Source organism: Lynx rufus, unplaced genomic scaffold, assembly GCF_022079265.1.
Source record: "Lynx rufus isolate CCGP_SWC_20201006 ecotype Redwood Valley unplaced genomic scaffold, mLynRuf1.p SCAF_7, whole genome shotgun sequence".
NCBI classification, from domain to species: Eukaryota; Metazoa; Chordata; class Mammalia; order Carnivora; family Felidae; genus Lynx; species Lynx rufus.
Window position 1 is genome coordinate 51,965,200 of NW_025814889.1, and position 26,765 is coordinate 51,991,964.

The following is a 26,765-nucleotide window of genomic DNA, read 5'->3' on the forward strand; positions in this document are numbered from 1 at the left end:
TAGTTACAAAAGATGAATAGTCCAGATGGCGCTGTTTCACAACAGCTGCTAACCCCTCAACAGCTAAGGGCAACAGCCTATCCTCACTGGTATTCCTGACAGACACTATGTGTTGCATAGGATTGCTATATTCCAGGGATTTCACAAACAGCTAAAGTAATTTATTATTTTTAAATATATTTTTCACATTTTAAAGATTTTTGTTACCTTAATTATAGCACCAATTATCAGTTGGTTATCAATTGGTTATCAATTATTATTATTGATTTTTCTATACTATTACATGTTAAGATTTTTTTTTTTTTTTTGCTTTGCATAAGATTTCATGTTAATGTCATCAATAAAATGAGCTGGCTTTGGGGAGGGTGGGAATGGGAACCTGGAATATCATTTTACTGGCATAATACTTACACATAATAAGACCAGTCCATCAACCTTTTTCTAGTTCCTTTATTCCATCTGATCTGATGTGGCTGCTTTTTCTAAGTAGACTCCCTAAGAAAGTATAAGAATTACTTATTGATAGTCAAGACCATGGAGCCTGGAATTCTTGTTTGTATGCAGAGTTAGGTCCCTGAGATGACATTTACATAAGACTCACTAACCTTATAGGTAAATTTTGAAGACTTCAAACTTTAACTTGGAAAAGAGCAAAGTTTTTGTTGTTGTTTGTTTGGTGTTTTTAAGCCACGTTCTAAACTATGAAACAGGAGAAAAGAAAACAAAAATAACAAAAGAAAGAAAGATAAACCTAAAGTTGCCTCTTGTTTTAACCTTTAATTTATTTTTTGTAGGATTTCAAGAGAGTTCCCCATAAGTCATTTTCCATAAAACCATAAATCTGCACATTTATTTTCCCTTGTATCCCTCTATCTGTAGTTTGCTAACTTTTGGGCTCATATATATTCATTTCTTTACTTATTTGGTAGTAAGTTTTCTGAAATAATATTTGCATAATATTACTCTGTTTCCAATGACTTTTCATATGTTACCTAATTCAATTCTATCAACAGTCTTGGGGGAATGGCATGGTTTAGTCGTCAACTATGTTTTATAGATGAAACAATTGAGTCTCCTGGAAGCTAATTGACTTTCTTGAGATCACAGGCAGAACTAATAAGTGAGTTCAGAATAGAGCAAAATTGATTTCTTGCATAATGGATGTTCTTCCCAGGACCTTAAGCAAAATCACATGGAAAAAAAATCCTACCTATGAAAGTCCTAATACTCTGATAATCTCAGATAAATATAGATTTTTTTTAACTCTGGTGTCTTCAGGTTAAGTGAAAGAACATGGTAAGAAAACATCTAAACATCTAAATGTTTAATAAGAAAATATCTAAATGCTTATAGCCATGTATCTCAAATTAGGATACCAGGCCATCAAAGCCACAAGGATTAATATGAAATATCCTTTCATAGTATCTATTTTATTTAAAATTTAAGGTTAGAACATGAAGCTTAAATTTTTGTGTTCTCACATGTGTACATACATATATGGCCAAAAGCATCTCTTTTTCATGTCAGACAATCTTGAAGTTTTAAAAATAAAAATGCATAGACAGAAACTTTTTTTATTGTGTATCAAGAATGATTAGTCACTGAATTCATCTCATAACATTTTTTTTGGCTAAAAAAAATATGGGTTTGAGTACTTATTGTCCAGTATAAATTTGCAGCAAAGTAGGAATTATCTTGATAGCACACTTTATAGGTTTAACTATGAGAAAACATTGGTCATATATTTTAGAGATTAAAAATTCAATGTTGAGCTATTACTTTTCTTAATGGAATAAAACAAACTGTGACAAAGTTGTATTAAGTCATTGTTCCCTCTGAATCGTTAAGCATGACTCACAAAGCTGGACACTCAATCAGGAACTCCAATACAAAAGACAAAAAAAAGTAATGTGTTTATCACACACGCCAAAATCAAAGCAAAGTGAAGTTTGGAGGTTAAATGAAGAAATTGGTTTATGGGGAGAATGAGTCACTTAAAAGTCTTCTATTTATATACGATAAAATTATAGAGTCAATGGGGAAATAAGAATGTTCTTCTGCAAATTCCTTCACAGATAGCCTTTTGAGAAATGTTTTCCTTAGACTAAAGAGACTGACCAGTGAAACAGGTATTCTATCAAGCCACAAAATGATATAAACAACTTCAGCAATAGAAATATGCTCTTGAAATTCCCATCCTGTTGCCTCAGAACCTTCGCTCAACTGCAGTCCACGGCATTATAGACATCTCTCCTCAATGGTTACTCTGATGTGACTCATAAAGCAGTGAAAAACTTTTGCCCCTTATAGTCACATATTAATATAAATGTGCACTCAAAAAATATCATAATATTTAATCTGAGAAAAAAAACTGCTCTCTGTCTCTATGTTGAACCTGACACGAAAGACCAGACCTCCTGGATTCAACCCAATTTTCTGAGACTGAAAAACTCGATGGCTCATTCTCACACACACATAGCTAGGAAACCTGTTAGTAGCATTTGTTTGTAATGATAAGCTATTTAAAATATTTATGCCATATTAAAAGATAAGTATGTTATGAAGTAGAGTAGAATTTGTACAGATTTTTAAGATAGGACCTAAGGCTTAAGATTTTATGGTTATTTTATTACCCTTTGGACCATGTTCCCTTCAAGAACAGGCTTCAAGAAATACTGTTAAATGTTTTTCTAAGCATTATTTCTTTTTTTTTTTTTCAACGTTTATTTATTTTTGGGACAGAGAGAGACAGAGCATGAACGGGCGAGGGGCAGAGAGAGAGGGAGACACAGAATCGGAAACAGGCTCCAGGCTCTGAGCCATCAGCCCAGAGCCTGACGCGGGGCTCGAACTCACGGACCGCGAGATCGTGACCTGGCTGAAGTCGGACGCTTAACCGACTGCGCCACCCAGGCGCCCCACTAAGCATTATTTCTATGTAAAAATTAAAGGATCATTATTTTAGTGCCTTTATTCCATCTAAGAATTCCATGCTAAATGTATTGATTGGCTAATCTTAAAGACAAAGTTGAAATACTGTTTATTATAAATAATCCACAATGAGAGCAAAGACTGTGGAATCAGATAAACATGAGTTGAAATTTTTGGTTACTACTTTCTAGGTGATGTCACCTTTGGTATTCATTTAACCTTTCTTGGTCATTTTTTCTGGCATCATTGCTAAAATAATTTTACTGCTTTCCTATAAGGATGAAAAGATTAACATAAGGCATTTAGTGGCACTGTCGGCCAAAGCATATATACTCCCTGAGGGCAGAAATCTGATTTCTCTCCTTTACTTCTATGTCCCAACACATAGAACAGTGGCTGGCAGGGAGCTGGAAGTGTTTATCAGGATGATCTGGAAGCTTTCCCTAAGAAATTTAAGAACTGGTTCCTTCGAAATGCGGCTTTGAACCTGTAATATAAGGATACTCCAAAGCATAATCCTGCTGATCCTGCCATTAAGCAAAATAAATCACAGGGCTGCCACCTGCATAAATCAGATCCTTGCAGAGGCCTGAAACCTACTGCTCTCGGGTCCCCAGTCCCAAATTGGGTCATATTTAACAGCACTGTGCTATCAGGCCTTAAATCTATCACCTGCAAGAGGGGAGATGGATTGGTGAAAGTCTGTCCTAAAACTATAGGCTTATCATAAAAGTTCATCCTTCATCTTCAGTCTTCCTACATCTTAACTGTTGGGCATCATAAGAGTAAGGCATGGACATAGTTGAAATTTTATGAAGATGAATACATTAGAATTTAAGAGTTATGGTTCATGGCCTATCGTCATGAGAAGCGAGTACATGCTGTTACCCTAGAGCTTTCCACCCCACACACAAAATATGTTCAGTAAATATTTGTTGAATGAATGAATGAACGAATGATAGGGTCTCCATAAATCATGATTAGCATTATACTCCCGCTATTATTATTATCTTCATTCCTTAAACTATGAATGAGAAAAGAAATGAATGTTTTATACTATACTATATACCCATAAATTCGTAAAGTCAAAGAATATCTTTAGAAACATGAACATGTGGAAGTGAATAATGATCAGTCATATTTTAACTTCCTTAGCAAATTTTGGCCTAGATTGATGTTTAATAATGACAAATTTTGGAATTTATTTTAAAGAGTCTAATACCAAAACAAGATAGATGGGTTGAAGTTTTACAAAATTGAGGGGGAAATTATTAAACATTATTGAACTACATGGTTAACATTGAGGATATGTCAGATTAGTCAAAAGAAGGCATTGCATGATAACTTTGATAGATGCCAACCCAGAAAAGTAGTATTTAATTATATTCAACATCCATTCCTCTTAGAAAATTTTAGTAAGCTCAGAATGGAAGGAAACTTAGGTAAATATCTTACATTTAAAACTGGAATATTGACGGGGCACCTGGGTGGCTCAGTTGGTTGAGCATCTGACTTTAGCTCAGGTCATGATCTCACGGCTCGTGAGTTCAAGCCCCGCATCGGGCTCTGTGCTGATAGTTCAGAGCCTGGAGCCTGCTTCGGGTTCTGTGTCTCCCTCTCTCTCTCTGCCCCTCCCCTGCTTGCACACTGTCTCTCTCTTTCTCTAAAAATAAATAAAACATTAAATACATAAAAAAATAAAAATGGAAAACTGCAAGCATTCCTGTGAATGTCAGGAGAAAGATATGAATACCTTTATATTGATAGTAAAGCTCTATGTTTAAGTTTTATTATATTCTCATTTTCCATTTGAATAAGAAAGCAAATAAAATAATTGTATAGAATTAAAAAATATAGAGTAACAAGAGTTCAGTAAAGCAAGTAGTTACAAGATAAAACATTCAAGACTCCATAGTAAATAAGATTAAAGGGGAAACTATATGATCACCTCAATAGATAAAGAAAATGTAGTTAATAAAATTTAGAACCACTCATTTTTTAAAAACTCTAGAAATAGAAATGTAAAGAAAACATTATACTTAATGGTGAAACATTGAAAACTTCTTTATAATCAGGAACAAACCAAAAAGGCTTCCTATCACCACTGATAACATAGAACTGGAAGTGTTATCAGTGCAAAGGGTGACAAAACTCTAGCATTACTTACAGATTACATCACTCTGTCAATACAAATTTTGGAAAGATTATACAGAAATATTGTTAGAATTAATAGCAGTTTAAACTCTACTCATATATTATCAAATATTAGTTAAAAATAGGAAAAAATAGCATTTACCATTTGCCATACAAAAATATGTTCAATTAATAAATAAATCCAACAAAAGATATGCAAAACTTCCACAGGAAGAAAACAATGCAAAACTCATTCAAAGAGATGTAAAACAAGACCTAACTACATGGAAAAATCTATCCTGTTTACCACTTGCATGTATCAATAATGTAAGATGCTAAGTCTCCTCCAATTTGATTTATAGTTTTAATGCAATACCACTCAAATCCTTACACATCTATTTTGTGTATGGGTGAGTTTGATAAGCTGATTCTAAAGTACATTTGGCAAATTGCGGTGCCTGGGTGGTTCAATCGGTTAAGTGTCCAACTTTGGCTTAGGTCATGATCTCGCAGTTCGTGGGTTTGAGCGCCATGTCGGGCTCTGTGCTGATAGCTGGGAGCCTGAAGTCTGCTTCTGTCTCCCTCTCTCTCTGCCTCTCCCCTGCCCGCACTCTGTCTCTCTCTCAGTCTCTCAAAAATTAACTAATATTAAAAATAAATAAATAAATAAATAAATAAATAAATAAATAAATAAATAAATTTGGCAAATTAAAGGGCCTAAAATAGTGGAAAAAAATGCCTAAAGGAGAAGAGGGTAAAAGAACTTCTGGATTTCAAGACTTATTATAAATTCCAGCTTTTAAGGAAGTGTGTAGGACTGACACAGAAATAGACAAATAACAAGTGCAACACAATGAAGAAGCAGGCCTGGGCTTATATGGAGCCTTAGTATTGGACAAAATTAAATCAGTGAGGAAAGAATAGTCTCTGCAATTTAAAAAAAATTGGTTAAATTCTACATCTATACTTTCAGATAGTATGTGTCATTTGAAAAAATAGATTTTGGGGGCACCTGGGTGGCTCAGTCTGTTGAGCATCCAACTTCAGCTCAGGCCATGATCTCACAGCCTGTGAGTCGAGCCCCACATCAGTCTCTGTGCTGACAGCTCAGAGCCTGGAGCCTGCTTCAGATTCTGTCTCTATCTCTATCTCTCTCTGCCCCTCCCTTGCTCTCTCTTTCTCTCTCTCTCAAACATAAATAAGCATTAAATAATTATTTTAAAATAGAATAGAATATTTTTTTCTCTGTTCTGAATTAGAAAGATTGTTCATTCAATAGGTATTTGGGGGCCACGTACTATACCAATCACTATAAAATTTTTCTTCCAAAATATATTACTTAGTTAAATTAGCAAATTACAACATGACATGGAATTATGATTTTGATTCCTGTCTTTTTACTTCTATCTCACACATCATCATCCTTACAAAATAGTGCTCTTTTAGTCTAATTCTGTTCTTCCCCTCCTCTGTCAACCATACTGATGTTCTTTGCCAGCTGCTAAACACCAGTCACCCATCTTCCTCTGAGTTTCTAGACTAGCTGTTGTTTCTGCTACAAAAAAGTCTTTCATCAGAAGTCCCCATGGCCTACACTCTTGCCAAATTAAGATCTGTGTCAAATAGTTCAACTCTTCGCTGACCATCCTATTTAAAATTGCAAACTGTTACCCACCTCATATTCCATCTCTACAATTTCTATTTTAGTGTTTTTATAGCATATATTACTCTCCCGAATCTTTTATTTTTAAATGTTTATTTCCTTATTGTCTGAATTTCACATTATGTAAACTCTATAAAGGAAGAAATTTCTATTATTCTTTGCTATATATCCCAACACTAAAATAGCAGCTGGCATGTGGTAGGAATAAATATAGTAGATATGTATGTGTGTGTGTCTTTTTGCACAAAAATATAGAGAAGGTACAAAAGGATAATATCAAATTGTTTCTACTAGTTATTTCTGGGGAGGAGAGTGGTAATGGAGGAGGGATGAAGGGATCCTTTCATGGTTTACTTCATATTTTACTGTGTTGTTTGAATTAAATAGTATAAAAAGTTAAGTTTTTTAACATCCCTGAATCTCTTCCAAATAAAACATATCAAATAAGGTAGCAAAACTCAAAAACTATGGACAGTATCTACAACAAAACTAGGCAACAAAGTATTCCTGAGAATCCTAAAATATAAGCAGGTAGGACAAGTCAGCTATAAGACCTGCATATCAGCATATCATGGGAAGAAGCTAAAGAAGCAACAGGTCATCTGATTGACCTGAGAACAGAACTCCAAAGACTCCATGGGTACTCACTGGAAAGCTGAGCAGGTCAATTTGATAACAGCAGCTAAAACTTGGAAGAATTTTTACTCACCCCAATTCACTGGGAAGGGCAAGCGTTCTGTGGCAGATCTGAAAAGGTCAAAGAACTCTTTGAGCCTTCAAAGGTAATTGCAGCTCCCTTCCAGGAAAAAGTCCTACACTGAAGAGACACTACTATATGTATAATCCAAACTGAGAGGAGAAAGGTCATAGGAGAAAAAGAAAACCAAAGTCCAGAAAAAAGTGGGGTGAGGGGAGAAGCAAAAGAAACATATCTCAGAAAATATGAAACAAATATTTTTCATCACTGTATGGTACCAACAGCAAAGGGAGCTTCAGACCCTCAAAAACCTTATACTTCATCTTGAAAGTTTAGGAATGCTAATTTCATATTAAAATGATTAAACCAAATGGATCATGTTTGAATGTCATACAAAGTTATAATAAGAAAAAGAAAAAGAAGATGTAAACAAAATCCCTACAATAAAGTATGCCAGAAAGATATTCCCACCAAAGGATTAAACTGAATCCTTATATTTCAAATAGGGCTAAAAGAAATTAAGAAAATGATAAAGACATAAAGGAACAATATATATCACAATTTTAAAAACTCAGTAATGAGGTGACTGAACCCAAGAAAGAATTAAAAATAAAACACAACTTTTTAGATTGCTTATTTTTCTTTTTTTTAAGTTTTTATTTAAATTCCCACTAGTTAACAATGTAATATTAGTTTCAGGTGTAAAATATAGTGGATCATGGATCAACACTTCCATACACCACCCAGTGCTCATCTTGACAAGTGCACTAACTTAATCTCTATCAACTTTTTAACAGATTACCCCACCCACCTCCTCTCTAGTCACCATTAGATTGTTCTCTACAGTTAAGAGTCTGTTTCTTGGCTTGCCTCTCTATTTTTACCCTTTACTCATTTGTTTTGTTTCTTGAATTCCACATGTGAGTGAAATCATATGGTATTTGTCTTTCTCTGACTGACTTACTTTACTTAGCATAACACTCTCTAGATCCATCCACATTCCTGTAATTAACAAAATTTTATTTTTTGTATAGCTGAGTAATATTCCACTGTGTGTGTGTGTGTGTGTGTGTGTGTGTGTGTGTGTGTGTATCCCACATCTTCTTTATCCATTCATTAGTCAGTGGACACATGATATGTTTCCATAATTTGGCTATTGTAGATAATGCTGCTATAAACATAGAGGTGCATATATCCCTTTGAATTAGTGTTTTTGTATTCTTTGGGTAAATAATGCAATTCCTGGATCACAGGGTACTTCTATTTTTAACTTTTTGAGGAAACTCCATACTGTTTTCTATAGTGACTGCACCAGTTTGCATTCCCACCAACAGAGCATGAGGGTTCCCTTTTCTCCACATCCTCACCAATACTTGTTATTTCTTGTGATGCTGATTTTAGCCATTCCAACAAGTGTGAGTTAATATCTCATTTAGTTTTGATTTGCACTTCCCTGATGATGAGTGATGATGAGCATGTTTTCACATGTCTATTGGCCATCTGTATGCCTTCCTTGGAAAAATGTCATTCATGTCTTCTGTTCATTTTGTGTGTCTATGAGAGAGAGAAAGAGAGAGAGGGCACATGCATGTGAGTGAGGAGGGGAGTGGCAGAGAGAGAAAGAGAATCTGTTTTTATCTTTTTTATTTTTTTAAGAGAGAGCATGAACAGGGGAGGTGCAAAGGAAGAGGGAGAGAGAGAATCCCAAGCGGACTCCATGCCCAATGCAGAGCTCCACACAAGGCTCAATACCTATCATGAGATCATAACTGTGAGATCATGACTGTGAGGTCATGATCTGAGCCGAAATCAAGAGTCAGAGGCTTAACTAACTGAGCCACCAGGTGCCCCTCTTCTGTTCATTTATTAATTGGGTTATTCATATTTTGGGTGTTGAGTTTGATAAGTTCATTGTAGATTTTGGATACTAACCCTTTATCAGATATGTCAATTACAAATATCTTCTCCCATTCCATAGGTTGCCTTTTAGTTTTGTTGATTGTTTCCTTCACTGTGCAGAAGCTTTCTATTTTGATTTACTCCCAATAGTTTATTTTTGCTTTTGTTTCCCTTGCCTTAGGAGACATATCTACAAAGAAGTTGCTACAGCTGATGTCAAAGAAATTTTCCCCTGTTTTCTTCCAGGATTTTGATGGTTTCAGGTCTCACATTTAGGTCTTTGATCCATTTTGAACTTATTTTTGTGTATGCTATAAGAAAGTAGGCCAGCTTAATTCTTTTGCATTTTGCTGCCCAGTTTTCCCAACACCATTTATTGAAGTGACTGTCTTTTTTCCCATTGGATATTCTTTTATGCTTTGTTGAAGATTAATTGACCATACAGTTGTGAGCTCATTTCTGGGAAAAGAAAACATAGTTTTAAAAGCAAACCAGAAAGAATGCAGATTAAACACAACACAACAGATGCCTCTAGAAAAAATAGATGAAAAAAGGAGGACTTTTAAAATTAAAAAATTAAGAAAGGCAATGAAAATCCAATATATATATATAAAAAGTCCCTAAAAAATAAAACCCAAATAATATATTAAAATGGTATAAATACTAAATTATTTAGCATTTTAATAAATATCAGTATCATAAATTACATTTTCTGAAGTAAAAGTCTTGAAATTACATATTGTAAGGATACATTGAATATTTGGAAAAATTATCCAGAGTAACCAACCTGAAACATATTTTAGAAAAACTATTGGACTTTGAAGGAAAATAAACTTCCTTGAGGCGTCTAGGCAAAAAGAAACAAATATTTATTATTTATAAGAGAAAGAAGTTCAGTATGTCATCAGAGCTTTGCATACTAATTCTTTATTCCAGGGGAAAATGGAATAATGTTTTTCTGGCACTCAAAAAAAAAAAATGTGAGCCAAAGATGATGTATTAGGCCAAACTGACTTAGAAATCAGGTCACAAACTGTTGTGAACATCTAAAACTCAAAACCTTTTTTCTTTGAGCACTTTCTGAGGAATTTCAGGTAGAGAATGAACTTCAGGTAGTCCCAATGACAGAGATGCAGACATAATGCCTACTGGATAGTTTAAGATGTAATGGTAGTTAGAAGAGAAACTGTGTGGTATGTATACTACACATACTATACAATATAGGTAGAATAGCTCTATAAGAAAATGGAAGTGGTATATGAAGTACATATGAAGAGCAGAGTATACATACTGCTTGCCTTATAGTATTAACTAGGATAACAGAAATGCATGGCCAACTAATCTTCCACAAAGCAGGAAAGAAAATTCAATAGAAAAAAACAGTCTCTTCAGCAAATGGTGCTGGGAAAACTGGACAGCAACATGCAGAAGAATGAAGCTGGACCACTTTCTTACACCATACACAAAAATAAACTCAAATGGGTGAAAGACCTACATATAAGACCAGAAGCCATCAAAATCCTAGAGGAGAAAATAGGTAACAACCTCTCTGACCTCAGCCACAGCAAATTCTTACTAGATATGTCTGCAGAGGCAAGGGAAACAAAAGCAAAAATGAACTCTTGGGACTTCATCAAGATAAAAAGCTTCTGCACAGTGATGGAAACAGGAAAACTAAAAGGCAACTGATGGAATGGGAGAAGATATTTGCAAATGATATATCCGATAAAAGGTTAGTATCCAAAATCTATAAAGAACTTATCAAACTCAACACCCAAAAACAAATAATCCAGTTAAGAAATGAACAGAAAATTTGAATACACATTTTTCCAAAGAAGACATCCAGATGGCTAACAGACACATGAAAAGATGCTCAGCATCACTCATCATCAGGGAAACACAAATAAAAATATAAGGAAATACAAATCACTGCTGGTGGGAATGCCAACTGATGCAGCCACTCTGGAGAACAGAATGGAGGTTCCTCAAAAAACTAAAAATAGAACTACCCTATGACCCAGCAATTGCAATAAATACAATTGGATAAATTGCATTTTTCTAAAGGATACAAAAGTGCTGATTCCAATGGCACATGCACCCCAATGTTTATAGTAGCATTATCAACAATAGCCAAATTATGGAAAGAGTCCAAATGTCCATCAACTGATGAATGGATAAAGATTAGATGTGGTATATATATACAATGGAATACTACTTACTTTGTGATCAAAAAGAATGAAATCTTGCCATTTGCAACAATGTGGATGGACCTGGAATGTTTTATGCTAAGTGAAATAAATCAGAGAAAGACAAATATCATACGATTTCACTCACATGTGGAACTTAAAAAACACAACAGATGAACATAGGAGAAGGGAGGAAAAATAAAATACAGAGAGGGAGGCAATACAGAGAACAAACTGAGGGTTGCTGGGAGGATGTTGGGTGGGGGAAGGGCTAAATGGACGATGGGCATTGAGAAGGGCACTTGGCAGGATGAGCACTGGGTGTTATATGTAAGTGATGAATCACTAAATTCTACTCCTGAAACCATTATTTAAAAAAAAAACTAGGATAAAAAGGACAACACTGTAAATCAGTTACTGGAGAGGAGGGTACAGAGGGAATAAAAATATTATATGAAGATATTTATTGTATCATTAGAACACAATTGCAAACCTCAAATACAAAAAAAAAAGACTTGAAAAACAGTGACACATCAAAAACAACCCACCAGAAAAAAAAAACCAGAGTGAAAAATATTTCATATAATGTATATTAAATATAGTATATAAACTGCAACTTTTTTGTAATACAGTTGAAAGAAGAACACAAATATATATATAAATAAAATAAACAATAAAAGTTAAACTATAATTTTTTGAATGTTTAAATATGGGGGAGAGAAAGAATAGCATAGAGAGTACAGAGATAAATGCTCAGCTTCTTGGAATATACATTGTTTTGTAGTTTTAACTTCTGAATTATTTAAATATTTTAAATAATTATAAACTAAAATTAAGTTTTAAATAAATCATTCCTAAAATTAGAAAACAAACCTAAAATAAGTCAAAATTGCAATTACAGTTTTGTGTTTGCTAACAACACATGTTTGCTAACAACATAAGTTGTGACTTGGGGTTTTTAAAAATAACATTTAATAGTTGGGCTCCAAATAAACAGACATGGCTCTTGACTATCCTCCACATCTAACAAACACAAGAAAACAAATCTTAAGTGAAATGAGTCAACTCAGGGAAATGTTACCCACTATCTTTTCTTTTTCATTTCTCTAGGAAAATAAAGGAAAGTCTGGAGTGCTTCCCTGTTAAGTTAAATAACTTGATCCATACACTTGCACAAATGACAGCCACAAGTCCTGCCAAATCTGCTTCACAGACTCCTTCCCAGGAATCCTGTATGCTGAGTGCAACCAGGTCAATTCAAAGAGCGACAATTTTAAGGTTCAGTAAGAAAACCAGTAATGTAAGTCTCAAGTCTGTCATTTGACTTAAATATCTGTTGACCTCATCTCGGACTTCCCTTCACTATGCTACACATCCTTCCTTATATCATGATATTTTTTTTTACTATGCAAATGAAAAATCAGTTACGGTTTGAGCAGAAGTGCCATTAAGGAGGATGTTCTAAGGAGAAATCATAACAACCAGAGCTATTAGAGAACCATCAAAGAGAACAGTTCCTGCCTGTAGTAGACCATAAATCAAGAGCTAATTAAAGTGTCTGCATGAAAAGAAGAGCAGAAATTAGGCAGTCTGTTCCCAGCACATAAGATTACGATATCTTTATATACTGTGTTTATAGGTAATTCTGCCTTTACAAATTGCATCCTTTTGTTCGTGGGATGACATTTTGTGGAAAAGTTCTTGCTTTGTTTAGCTTACATGAAACCATATTTTAAAATGTATCACAGGTTGATAATGCCACCTTTTGATTTTTGTCTATTTTCTGCAGCTGTATCTAATCCAGGTGATACATGGTAACAATGAAATGAGCCTGACAGAAAAATCATTTGACCAGTTTTCAAAACTTCACAGCCAACTTCAGAAGCAGTTTGCATCATTGACTCTCCCAGAGTAAGGCACTTCCTCCCCTGTGTTTTGTCTGCAGTTCTTGTCCTTGAACATAAGGAAAAATTATGGTTATGGGATTTTCTATTTGTGAACAACACCAGCATTCTGACTCCAATGCCATTGAACCTATCCCAGCAGAGTCTGTATGTCTCCCAGAGTAAAGAATCTTTTGTCTCATAAAACAGAACAAGGTTTGCAATTTCTCTGTTTGCCTTTAGCCATTGATTTTGTAGACAGAAAAATTCAGGAGTGATTTCATTTTTCATCAGTTACCAGGAAAATTGTTTTATTTGCCTGTTTTTAAATTTAATCTTTTTGGGTTTTTCTATAAAAATAAAATTGACATTGAAAATGCAGAACTAAGTTGGATATATCTACTCTTTCAACAAACAATTGCAGTTAAAAGCCCTGATACATTTATTTTCCATACCAGAAAAAGATTCATTAATATCATTTAGCATAGAAGTAAAATTTACTAATACCAACTCACTTTTGTTGTTAATGATTAACTTTGACTTGGATTGTCTAAATCTAATTTGTCATTATGTTTCTTTTCAAACAATCTTGAAAACCATGTTTTTGTTCATGTTATCATTTTTAAAATATTTAAGTATAAACAAATTAAGAATATAACTGCAAACAACTTCTGTTCAAATAAACCTTCTAAAATTCATCACTTAGAACTTGCCAAATTTAGGTCATAGATTTCAGTGTATACGAAAGGTGTATCTTGACTTTAAAAAGGAACTTGCCAGAAATTATATTGGCACTTAGGTAAATCAAACGTTATTTTATCTACACTTAGGAATTTTTGTTAAGGAAATGGTCCCTTAATAATGTGAATGTCCATATCTGACCTGACATACTTTGTACATGTGGATGAAGTACTAGGCTTTTTACTAGGCTTTCAGGATTTAGTCACCTTCCAAAATACAAATCTAAGCAAAGTTATCAATGAATGGAGAGATATGGTGCAATATTGAAGAGTGAATAGTTCACTACTTGCAGATGCTACAGAAATTTTGAAGTACAGATGCTTTAAATATCAGGAAGTCAACAAATTAGAGTAAGAGTATGTTCAAGAGACTGAGAGGAAAGGAGTGTCATTGTGGAAACTTAAAAGCAACACCAGCTTTAAGAATTACTGAAAACCGGGGCGCCTGGGTGGCTCAGTCGGTTAAGCGGCCGACTTCGGCTCAGGTCATGATCTCGCGCTCCGTGAGTTCGAGCCCCGAGTCGGGCTCTGTGCTGACAGCTCAGAGCCTGGAGCCCGTTTCAGATTCTGTGTCTCCCTCTCTCTGACCCTCCCCCGTTCATGCTCTGTCTCTCTCTGTCTCAAAAATAAATAAACATTAAAAAAAATTTAAAAAAAAGAATTACTGAAAACCATCTTATAAAATAACAGAAAAGGAGGTGCTGGCAAAAAAAAAAATTCAAAGTTTGACTGCAAATATTGAATTCAACATCAGGGACTGTCATTGTACTCTACCAATTAATGATTTAAAATGTTACTGTTCGGGGCGCCTGGGTGGCGCAGTCGGTTAAGCGTCCGACTTCAGCCAGGTCACGATCTCGCGGTTCGTGAGTTCGAGCCCCGCGTCAGGCTCTGGGCTGATGGCTCAGAGCCTGGAGCCTGTTTCTGATTCTGTGTCTCCCTCTCTCTCTGCCCCTCCCCCGTTCATGCTCTGTCTCTCTCTGTCCCAAAAATAAATAAACATTGAAAAAAAAAATTAAAAAAAAAAATAAAAAAAAAATAAATAAAATGTTACTGTTCAATGGCTGCCCTTTTTTGGTTTCAAGAACTTCTCTGTTCTACACTTTATCTGTCCACTACACTTAACATAACTTGTAAAACCTTAAAAATGTTAATAATCTCTCTCCATATGTCTCTTCTTGATTTTTCAGCTTTAGTTCTAAGATTATGCCTTGTTCAACTGCCTGACAATGGTATTTGAAAAGATTTTAAGACCGTTCAAGCAGTGTGTGTGTGGGGGGGGGAGGGCGGTTGGAGGTGGGGAGCATATATTTCGTGTATGCCCTTGACAATATTTGTATGCTGATAGTTCCAAAGGAACCAAGGCTTCCAGTGATACATATAAGTGAAGGATGAAAGCAAGATTTCCTCTGCCCAAATTTACTAAGAGAAGCCCTACAAGAATTATGTTAACCTGATCTGGAGAGTATGATCAGAAAGTTAGAGTCATGAAGAATAAAATTCACATTATTCATAGTATATGACAGGGGTCTTCAAAGCAGGCTCTTTGTATCTCCCAAGAATACACAGGCATTGGAATCTTCCATACAATTAAAGGTCTTCTTTAAATTAACCTGCTTAAAAATTAAAGGGTTGATTTCCTTTCCCTCTTCTACTTTCAACATTGTTCTTCTCCCGACCATCTAGAACTTATTTTGGTACGTTGTCCCAGAGAGTAAAAAATCTCTGAGAATCAAATAAAAGGCAAGTCAAGACATTGGTGTTGGTACTGGGGGAAAAAAAGGAATTATTCTAATACCCAGATACCAAATCTTTGTCAGTCAGATGTTTCCTACTCTTTGGCATGAACAAAATGGCAGGGGACATGATGGTGCTGTCACATAAAAGATAAAAACTCATTTTCACAAAATGATTGCTATATTATATTTGACATGTAACTGAAAAGCATTTCAGACAATTGAATGACATTAGTATGGCTAAACTCTTAAATTCTCTCATACTTAATTATATACAAGATTTTTTAGTACCTACCTCTGAAAAAAACATCAACAAGGGAACAGAATTGATATTGAACTCCAAATTACTCTAACAATAAGGAGAATTCATCTACAGATATACAAATTAATTTTTTTAATGTTTATTTTTGAGAGAGACAGAGGCAGAATGAGAGTGAGTTAGGGGCAGAGAGAGAGGGAGACACAGAATCCAAAGCAGGCTCCAGGCTCTGAGCTGTCAGCACAGAGCCCGACGCGGGGCTCGAACTCACGAGTTATGAGATCATGACCTGAGCCGAAGTCGGACGCTCAACTGACTGAGCCACCCAGGAACCCCCAAATTAATATTTAAAACCTGCCCAATGCATCTGTTAATCAAATGTGTTTCTATGTTTTGAACTAATTGTATATGGTACAAATTATTGTGATAATTAAATCTGGGTGAAAATTTTTAATACTTTAAGCCTTAGAATTGCAGGAGACCTTTTGAAAAATAAAATGTCAATTATTTAAATACACAAACGTAATTCTGGACTTCCTTAACATTTACAACAGGAAACAGTGAATGGGTTGGCCCGTAGTTGTCACCTACTTCTGTGTCTGCTGACAGCCCTTCTCTATCCCTCATACCCTTACCCCAGGGAAATACCTGTACCAAAGAAGCAGAAGTATAAAGGAGGAAGCAGCAAGACTGAAGTCAGAGAAAGCTGCTAGGTAGTTCCTAAGAAAATGTACTTAGCCAGAAAAATATGTCACCAAATGCTAACCATTAACAGTTCATTCCACTCAGTAATTGGTCTTAATCACATCTAACCCATCAAGAGGAATCTTCAGAGAGTGCAGAGGAAATTCTGCAAGTCAGACTCTTGAGGAAAATGATACAGTGTTCCAAAAGACTAAGACCAGATGGAAACATATGTCACTTGGTAAAATGTTTAATTTAGTTAATGCAGAAATATCTCTAATGAACCCAGAAGAAGCAATACAATCTGACCTTTGTGAAAAATAATGAATCATTAACTTCAGAAAGTATTTATTAAGCCTCCACATGTATTTAAAAGACAACATGTGTGGTCTTCCATGAATACAGCAAGAAGGAACATATATATTAGTTTAATAGGTTAAATTAAATTAAATTAGCATTAATATTAATGAAAGTTAAAATAGCACAAGTGACCACAATCATGTTAATGAAACTCTCAGGATTAATCATGTGTTCTATGTGTTTTGTTTTGTTTTTTTTGTTTTTTTTTTTTATTTTATTTATTTTTTTTATATATATGAAATTTATTGACAAATTGGTTTCCATACAACACCCAGTGCTCATCCCAAAAGGTGCCCTCCTCAATACCCATCACCCACCCTCCCCTCCCTCCCACCCCCCATCAACCCTCAGTTTGTTCTCAGTTTTTAACAGTCTCTTATGCTTTGGCTCTCTCCCACTCTAACCTCTTTTTTTTTTTTTTTCCTTCCCCTCCCCCATGGGTTCCTGTTAAGTTTCTCAGGATCCACATAAGAGTGAAACCATATGGTATCTGTCTTTCTCTGTATGGCTTATTTCACTTAGCATCACACTCTCCAGTTCCATCCACATTGCTACAAAAGGCCATATTTCATTTTTTCTCATTGCCACGTAGTATTCCATTGTGTATATAAACCACAATTTCTTTATCCATTCATCAGTTGATGGACATTTAGGCTCTTTCCATAATTTGGCTATTGTTGAGAGTGCTGCTATGAACATTGGGGTACAAGTGCCCCTATGCATCAGTACTCCTGTATCCCTTGGGTAAATTCCTAGCAGTGCTATTGCTGGGTCATAGGGTAGGTCTATTTTTAATTTTCTGAGGAACCTCCACACTGCTTTCCAGAGCGGCTGCACCAATTTGCATTCCCACCAACAGTGCAAGAGGGTTCCCGTTTCTCCACATCCTCTCCAGCATCTATAGTCTCCTGATTTGTTCATTTTGGCCACTCTGACTGGCGTGAGGTGATACCTGAGTGTGGTTTTGATTTGTATTTCCCTGATAAGGAGCGACGCTGAACATCTTTTCATGTGTCTGTTGGCCATCTGGATGTCTTCTTTAGAGAAGTGTCTATTCATGTTTTCTGCCCATTTCTTCACTGGGTTATTTTTTTTTAATGTTTTCACTGGCCCCTCCATCTGATGTAGCTATAACTTCACTAACAACCCTAAGATGCAGAGACCAGTTTTCAAACTAATAAAGATACACTTCTTTTTAATTTATTTATGTTTTAAACAGGTTTCCTCATTGGTGGCACGTACCTTTTACAAACTCAGACCACAAACGATTCAGAGATCTAAATCATTACATGGAACAGATATTAAATGGATCATATAAAGTTGCAAATGTATGTTACAACTTACTTTTATATTTTTATATAAATATGAACTATTTTATGTATTATTACTAGAAATATTTTTAAATACTTTATGATAACCTTCTTTTCCTCCTATATCCACTCAACAAGTGAGTGTGTGACTAATATGTATAACATTCCTGAACAGAAATTGGAACAGCAGTAAGGTATATAGCACCTTTATATACTCGAAGTACTTGAAGTAATATGTGATTAATGGACTATCAGTGCTGGTAAGTGCCCTAGTGTTTTAGAGGATTAAGAGTTATTTCTGATTCTGATGGTAAGAAGGTCTCAAGGAGGAGAGAGCAGCTGAGCTAGGTCTTTAATACTGGGTAGGACTTTAAAAAGAGTTGGTGTAAGGAAGTGTTTCAAGTAAAACCAAACAATATAGAAAAGGTCATAAATTGGGGGAAAAAAGGGGGGGGGATATCATTAGATTCTATTGCTCCTGTCACAAATTACACAAATTTGGGAGTTTAAAACAGCAGAAACCTATTATCTTTCAGTTTAGAAGGTCAGAATTCTGAAAATGGGTCTTGAGGGACTCAACTCAAGGTGTTGGTGGACTGGTTCTTTCTGGAGATAGTAGGAAAAAATTCATTTCCTTGCCTTTTCAATTTCTAGAGATTTCCTGCATCTCTTGACTTGTGCCCTTTCAAGCAATTGCACATTCTGACCACTGATTCTGTCCTCACATCTCCTTCTCTGACTCTTGCTCTGAGTCTCCTTGTGTTTACACTGGGCCTACCTGGATAATCCAGGACAATGTCACCATTTTCAAGATTCTTAATTTAATTATATCTGCAAAGCCCCTTTTGCCATGTAAGGTAACGTATTCAAAAGTTCTAGGGATTAGAAGGTGAACATCTTTGGAGGGCCATAATTCTATCACAGAGACACATGAAAAAGTGCAGCACAAGTCAGTTGGTTCTCAGCATTCTTGTGATCTAAGTGCAAAATGTGAAAGGAAGATTAAAATCAGCAAGGAGGTTGGGGCCAGGTTGTCAAGAGCTAAGCTAAGCCTTAGAGGGTAGTGAGGGACTAAAAACAAGAAGAAGAACAATGTTCCTCACCACTCTGGGAGATCCTGTCCCTCCTTACTGGACTGGAATTATGTTCTTTTAATTTTTAGCCTTTTAAATTGTATAATATATATCCAGAAAAGTCTACAGAAGACTTTAGAGTTAGGTTAGAAAAAGCCATGCAGCTTCTGCCAATTTCACTCAGGATATTCACTATGGGAACCTTCAGCTTCCATATAAGAAATTGAGCTCCCCGGAGTGAGCCAGGTGGGGAAACAATATGGATAGATCAAATAGAGACAGGTCCAGGGAACACAGCTCTGCTGGTGCCCAGCAGAGGTTCTCACCTTCAGCTAGCTTCAATGTCACAATATTTTGAGTGAATGATAACTCCAGCTCCAGTCACCAAATGACTGTTTATTAGAGACAAGCAAGGACACCCTAGGTGAATTCAGCCAAACCGCAGAACTGGGAGACAATGGCAAAATGATCGTTTAAACCAACAATGCAGGGATAGACCATATATAAGGTGCATATATTTTCATTGTTATATAGTATTCTCTTACATGAATATATGGCAGTTTGTAGATTCCTCTCTACATAGGCATTTGGAATGTTTCCAAGTTAGGATTACAAATAATGCTTCTATGAATATTCTTCTACTTGTATGTCTCTTAGTCTACATGGGTTGGTCATTCACCTAAGAACAGAATTTCTGGATTTCAATATATGCTTATCTTCAGGATTATAGGCAATGACCAATTTACTGTCCTATTTGCAATGAATAAGAGTTCACGTTTTCCACAACCTTGTGTATACTTGGTATTGCCAGTCTTTCTAATATTGGCCATTTTGGTGAGTGTGCATCTCATTGTGCATTAGTTTGTATTTTCCTAACTACGAATGAGATGGAGCACCTCTTCATATGTTGTTTGGTCATTTGGATGTCCTCTTCGGTACAGTGACAGCTCATGTCTCTTGCCCTTTTTCTATTAAATTATACGACATTCTATCATTAATTTATAGTATTTTTCATGTACTGTGGATAAAAATCCTTTGCTAATTAAATATGTCGTAATGATTTTTCTTCCACTCCTGTGTTTTGCCCTCTTGTTCTCTTTATTATATCTTCTGATAAACAGAAACTCTTATTTTTAATATAGTAAAATGTATTGATATTTTCCCAGATGATTAGAACATGCGCTACCTCAATGTCATAAAGACAATTTCATATATTATCTTCTAGAAGCTTTGCTCTTTTGCCTTTCACGTTGAAACCTACAATTGGTCTAGAATAGATTTTAGTGCATCATGTGATATAAGAGTCATTCTTATTTTTTTTCCATGTAGACTTCTAATTGTTCCAACACTATTTAAAATATTTTCCTTTTCTCGCTCCTCTGCTGTGACACCTTTGTGATGATTTAAATATCCATGTAGGTATGTGTCTACTTCAGGGCTCTATATTTTATGCCAGGGATCTCTTTGTTTACCCTTGTGCCAACAGGCTTAATTACTGTAGTTTCATACTAAGTCTTGAAATCTAACAGAGTGAATTCTCCTAATTTACCCTTATTCATAAACAATATTTTGGCTCTTCTTGGACTTTCATCTTTACATGTAAATTTTAAAACTTTCTTGTCAATTCCATGCAAAAGCTAGCTGGGATTTTAGTTGAAAATGTATCTTAGTATTTTCCAATCCATTATCATGTACCTATTTAAATCTTTAAAACATTTTTTTCTCGAAAGTAGTTTAACAATACTATCTTAAAATATTTTATTTTACTTGGTAAAATTCTTTTTAAAGAATTTTTTAAATTATTTTTTTTTACCAGTATACAGATACAACTGATTTTATATGACATTTTTCTCAACAACCTTACTAACTACACTTCTACTTCTAATAATTTATCTGTATCTTTAAATATTCTACTTACAATCATATTGTCTGTAAATAACAAGAGGTTTTTTCCCCAATATTTATATTTTATATTTACTTTTCTGGATATTTTGTACTCTCGAGGGCCTCCAGGTGGTGATAGCAGACATGCTTGTGTTATTCCCGACTTCAAGTCTAAAGTTCCCCAGTAAATACACAAGTTTTTGTAGGTACCCTTTATTACTTTAAGAAAGTTTCCTCCTGTTGTAAGAAAAAGTTTTTACAATAAAGAATATTGAATTTATCAATTTTTTTTCTGAATCTGTTGAGATGATCAATGATCAAGTGATTTTTCTCCCTTATTCCATTAGTGTGGTGAATTGCACTGATGGATTTTCTAATTTTAAACAAATTTGCATTCCTAGGATGCACGCTACATGGTCATAATGTATTATCCTTTTTATGTATTACTAGATTTGATACAACATTTTCTGTAGCATTTTTTTCCACCTTTATTTATGACAGAGACCAAAGGTGTTCTATCTTATAATGTCCTTACCAGGTTAGAATGGAGAATATGCTGGCTTCATAATGTCAATGGCAAAGACTTCTTGCTTTTCTTCTTTTCGCTGGAAGAATTTGTATAGAATTGGTTCTATTTCTTTAATTTGGAAAGCCATATAAGTACGGAGATTCAATTTATTTAAGAGTTATAGGACAATTCACATTTTCTATTTCTTCCTGGGTCTAAGTTATAGTTCTCTAGGAATTTGTGCTTATTTATTGGCATGAAATTATTCAGAGAATCCTCTCACCATCTTTTTAACATTTATAGGATCTGAAAAGATGTCTACTCTTCTAGTCCTTGCATATGTCATTTCCTAATCAGTCTTGCTGGAGGATTATGAATTTTACAAATCTTTGCAAAGAATGAAACATAGGATTTATTGACTCTTTATTATATTATTTTTCTATTTTATTTATGTTTGATCATGATTATTTCCTTTCCTCTTCTTCCTTCGGTTATGATTTGCTGTTCTATGTATTACATTCACAGATAGTTACTTGTTTATTTTCAACCTGTCCTCACTTACACGTTTAAAATTCTAGGGGTGCCTGAGTTAAGCATCTGCCTTCAGCTCAGGTCATGATCTCACAGTTCATGAGTTCAAGCCCTGTGTCTGGCTCTGTGCCAACAGCCTGAAGCCTGGAGCCTGCTTTGGCTTCTGTGTCTCCCTGTCTGCCCCTCTGCTGCTTGTGCTTGCTCTCTCTCTCTCTCTCAAAAATAAACATTGAAAGTTTTAAAAATAATAATAAGTAAGTAATAATAAATAAAATTCTACATCCCCCTGCCTAACCAAGATTTAATTGACCCCTTAAGTTTTTATTTACAGTATTATATTTTACCATTCTTCTAAAACATTTATAAGTGTTCACTCTGATTTTTCCTGAGACTATGGATTAAGTCTATTTAACCTATTTGAGTTTTACATGCTATGCTAATAATATATCTCTGTACCTGTATCCCAATAATATATCTCTATATCTGTATCCCATAAAATTAATAAGCACTGGGTTTTTTTATACAGTCAATATCTGTTTAATATTTCCCACATATTTCATCTTTGTTGCTTCTGTAACTCTGACTTTATATATGGGATTGTTTACCCTCTACCTGAAGAACACAATTTATTACTTCAATATGAATTTGCTGGTAGAAAACTTTCTAAATCTGCATTTGTCTGAAAAGTTTTTATTTTGTCTTCATTCTCAGAAGATATTTTAGCTGAATATGTTATTTGGATAGGAGTAATTTTATTTTAAAATCTTTAAAGCTATCAGTTCATTGTCTTTTAGCTTCCACTGATTCTGTTTCAAATCCAACTGTTATAATTGTTGCTTCTTTGAAATTATTTTTCTTTATTCTTTATCTGCTTTTAATGTCTTTCTTTTTATATTTGTTTTTCACAGTTTTAATTTAATTGCTCAAATACAACTTTGTTTCTATTTGTCATGCTTATTAACACTTCTTAAATTTGTTCCTTGATGTCCTTCATCAGTTTTGGACAGTTCTGTCATTATTGCTTCCAACATTGTTAATATTTTTTTCCTCTCTCCCTTTTTCTGAAGCTATAATCACATATGTTAATTCTTCTCATACCTCTACTCCTGTCTTGTTTCTCCTTTTGTTCTCCTAATTTATTCTCAATAGTTCTCTTCTGACTTAGCTTTTGAGTTACCTATTTTCTACTTACCTAAGGTTGTTTTAAGTTTTTTTTTTTAAGTTTATTTATTTATTTTAAGGGAGAGAGAGAGAGAGAGAGAGCCCACCAGTGAAGGAGGGGCACAGAAAGAGGGAGAGAGAGAATCTCAGGCAGGTTCCACACTCAGCACTGAGCCCAATGCAGTGCTTGATCTCACAACCGTGAGATCATGACCTGAGCTGAAATCAAGAGTCAGCTGCTTAGCCGACTGAGCCACCCAGGCGCCCCTACTTATCTGTGCTTAATATACTGTTAAATCCATCCTTTGAGCTCTTAATTTCAATTTCAATTATTATATTTTTCAGTTTTAGAATTTCCTTGTTTTTTGGTTTCTATTCCTTGCTGAAAATCTGTCCTTTTTATTATTTCTTTGAAAATAATAAGCATAGTTATTTTTAAATCTTTGTAAAAACTTCAACATTGGGGCCCACTGCATGTATATTTCTATTGTCTAGTATTTCTACTGTTCTTTAATCATCCAGTCTTGTTCCTTTGTAAGGTTGGTTATTTTCCTTTATTGTGGCCAGATATTGCACTGCAATGTCGTTTGTAAAAATAATTGGAGGCCTATGTTGTTGTTTGTTACTTTAGTATAGAGAATTATAATATCTGAGGACATTAACAATCTAGGATTGCTGAAATTCAATAGCAGGGATTCAGATTTTTCAAAACCAAACTGTAGCCTTTATGAGGGCCTATTTCAGGTTCATCTTTGTTCCTTAATTGTAGCCATTTTGTTTTGCTTCTTTATATATATAGTTTATTTTTTGGCAGAGACAGAGACAGAGCACAGGTGAGCAAGGGGCAGAGAAAGAGGGAGACACAGAAACCAAAGCAGGATCCAGGCTCCGAGCTGTCAGCACAGAGCCCGATGTCGGGCTCAAACCCACGAACCATGAGATCATGACTTGAGCTGAAGTCTAACGCTTAACTGACTGAACCACCTTGGTGCCCCAGATGTAGCCATTTTGGATCTAAGTCGAAAATGAGGCAGATTCACCAAGAGCCTACTTGGCAGCTCTGGATTCCATTTCCTTTCCTCTTATTTCTGCAAGGTGGTCAAAAGTACTGCTCAACCTCTCAGCCCATCCACTGTTCCAACCCATATCAATAAATACCCACAACAGAAATGTAGTGTCAAATCCAAGTTTGCATCTCCAAATCCTTGTCCCACATCCTGGCTTCGTACTTCTTCACTATCTTGTTAGCTCTCTGATGCTTTCAAGCAAAGTTTCAAGACACAAATTGTGCAGTAATCCAATTATCCTCATCAGTAGGTGTGCATTAAATGGCTTGCTTAATCTACTGTCCTCAAAAATCGGATTCTAGAACTGCAATCATCACCCACAGCTTTCAGAGATATCTGCCATTTTGCTTTCTCACCCCCATCCTATGCTCAAATATAACTTTTCTCTCATAGGCTATATCAGAGGGTCTAAGTCTATTGACACTTCCCATCTGAAAAAATATTTAATGATTCCTTGGTAAGCTGTTTGATGTACTCACCAATAATTCTGAGAATAGTCTGGAAAATTAATGCCAGAAATTCCAGACTCCATTTCTGTTCTGCTCTCTTATATGTGTCAAAAAAAAAAACAAAAACATTAAGATCCCACATACCATACACACTCATATAAGCATATAAGCTATACATGCACATGGATGTGCAACTCCTTCCAAATGCTCGAAGGGGCACTAGCTCTCTATACTATTAGGTGTTTCTATCACCATTTGAATTAAAGGTTTCTATGAGACAAATGCTAAATTTTAGAGTCAAGTACCAAACTAACGGAATCCTTCAGAGTTCTTAGACAGACTTAGGACTCTTTAGGGATTTATCTAAAACATTATCCCTAAGGGTACAGTATGCAAGCCTATTATGGTTGTTTGTGGTTTTGCTTTGTTTTGTTTTGTTTTGTTTTGTTTTTTGCCTTTTAATGCAAAAATGAAAAACATTTATGGAATATTTGTAAGTAATCCACACATCTGGAATAACTTTAATATCACCAATGAGAGCCCATTTCCAATATTAATCAAGCTAGCCAATAAGCTACCATTTTTATTTTAAAAAATCTAATGTCTACATTCAATATGCTAATTAATAAAATGCCCATTGTTGTTGGAGTTGTGGGTGAATAACAGAAGCATTTATACCAACTGGCCCTTGTATAGGTTTCTTGATTAAAATTTTGAGAACACTCCTTTTCTCCTCCCCCATCCAGGTGCCCCTCTTAGTGTAGCCTTGATTCAGACATTAATAGGCAATTCCTGGATTTTATAGTCTTAGTTAAATGTCAGCAGTACTTGGGTTGTACCTTGACCTAAGAAACCTACACATAACATCATCCTATATATGTAGACATATTTTAAGCTTCAGTAAATTGCAAGCATTATGCAGGAGGACTACACTAGATCCCACAACTGAGACTTAATAAAGGGTCAAAGAATCCTATGTTTCTCAGCTGTTAATTCAACAACATTTCTTCTCTACTTGGAATGTGAGAAAGGTAGTAGATGAGACTACTGCAGTCATGGTTTGAAGTTTTTTCAGTTACATCCTGTATGGTAGAGTAAACCAATGTATATCAAGGAAACCTTACTGAAATTTAAATATACAATATATTAATGAATGTATTAAAAATTCTGTCTCAACTGTAGGTTTGCTGATTCAGGATGTTAGCTTATTGCTGTACCTCCCAGTTGGGTAATATCGTGGTTTGATGATGAATAGACCTACTTAAAAGAAGAAAATCCCACAATTCAGATCTTAGGGGTCCTAAAGCTATTAGAAAAAAAACCCAGAATTGTCAATAATGACTGCATTAGATTCCATATAGCTAGAAGCAAGAGGTGAGACTTTTGAATTCCTATCACCAGTTTCTAAGACTAGTGGTTCTTAAAGCATAGTTTCTGGACTGTGCTAGGAACTTCACTTGGGAACTTACAAGAATGCAAATTTTTCAGCCCATCCTAGACAGACTAAATCAGAAATTTTAGCCCATTTGTTATTTTTTAATTTATTGTTATTTTATTTATTTATTTATTTATTTATTTATTTATTTATTTATTTTTTTTAGTAATCTCTAC

General features: G+C 34.9%; 1 protein-coding gene across 2 annotated transcripts in view; it reads left to right on the forward strand.

The window, feature by feature from the left end:
• The window catches only part of PIK3C2G (phosphatidylinositol-4-phosphate 3-kinase catalytic subunit type 2 gamma), a 337,991-nt gene that overhangs the window by 257,448 nt on the left and 53,778 nt on the right, over nt 1-26,765 (forward strand). For both annotated transcript variants that reach the window (XM_047066883.1, XM_047066884.1), the window contains 3 exons: nt 12,620-12,809; nt 13,299-13,420; nt 18,391-18,499. In XM_047066883.1, coding sequence (XP_046922839.1) covers nt 12,620-12,809; nt 13,299-13,420; nt 18,391-18,499 — 421 coding nt within the window. The remainder of the gene's footprint in view (nt 1-12,619; nt 12,810-13,298; nt 13,421-18,390; nt 18,500-26,765) is intronic.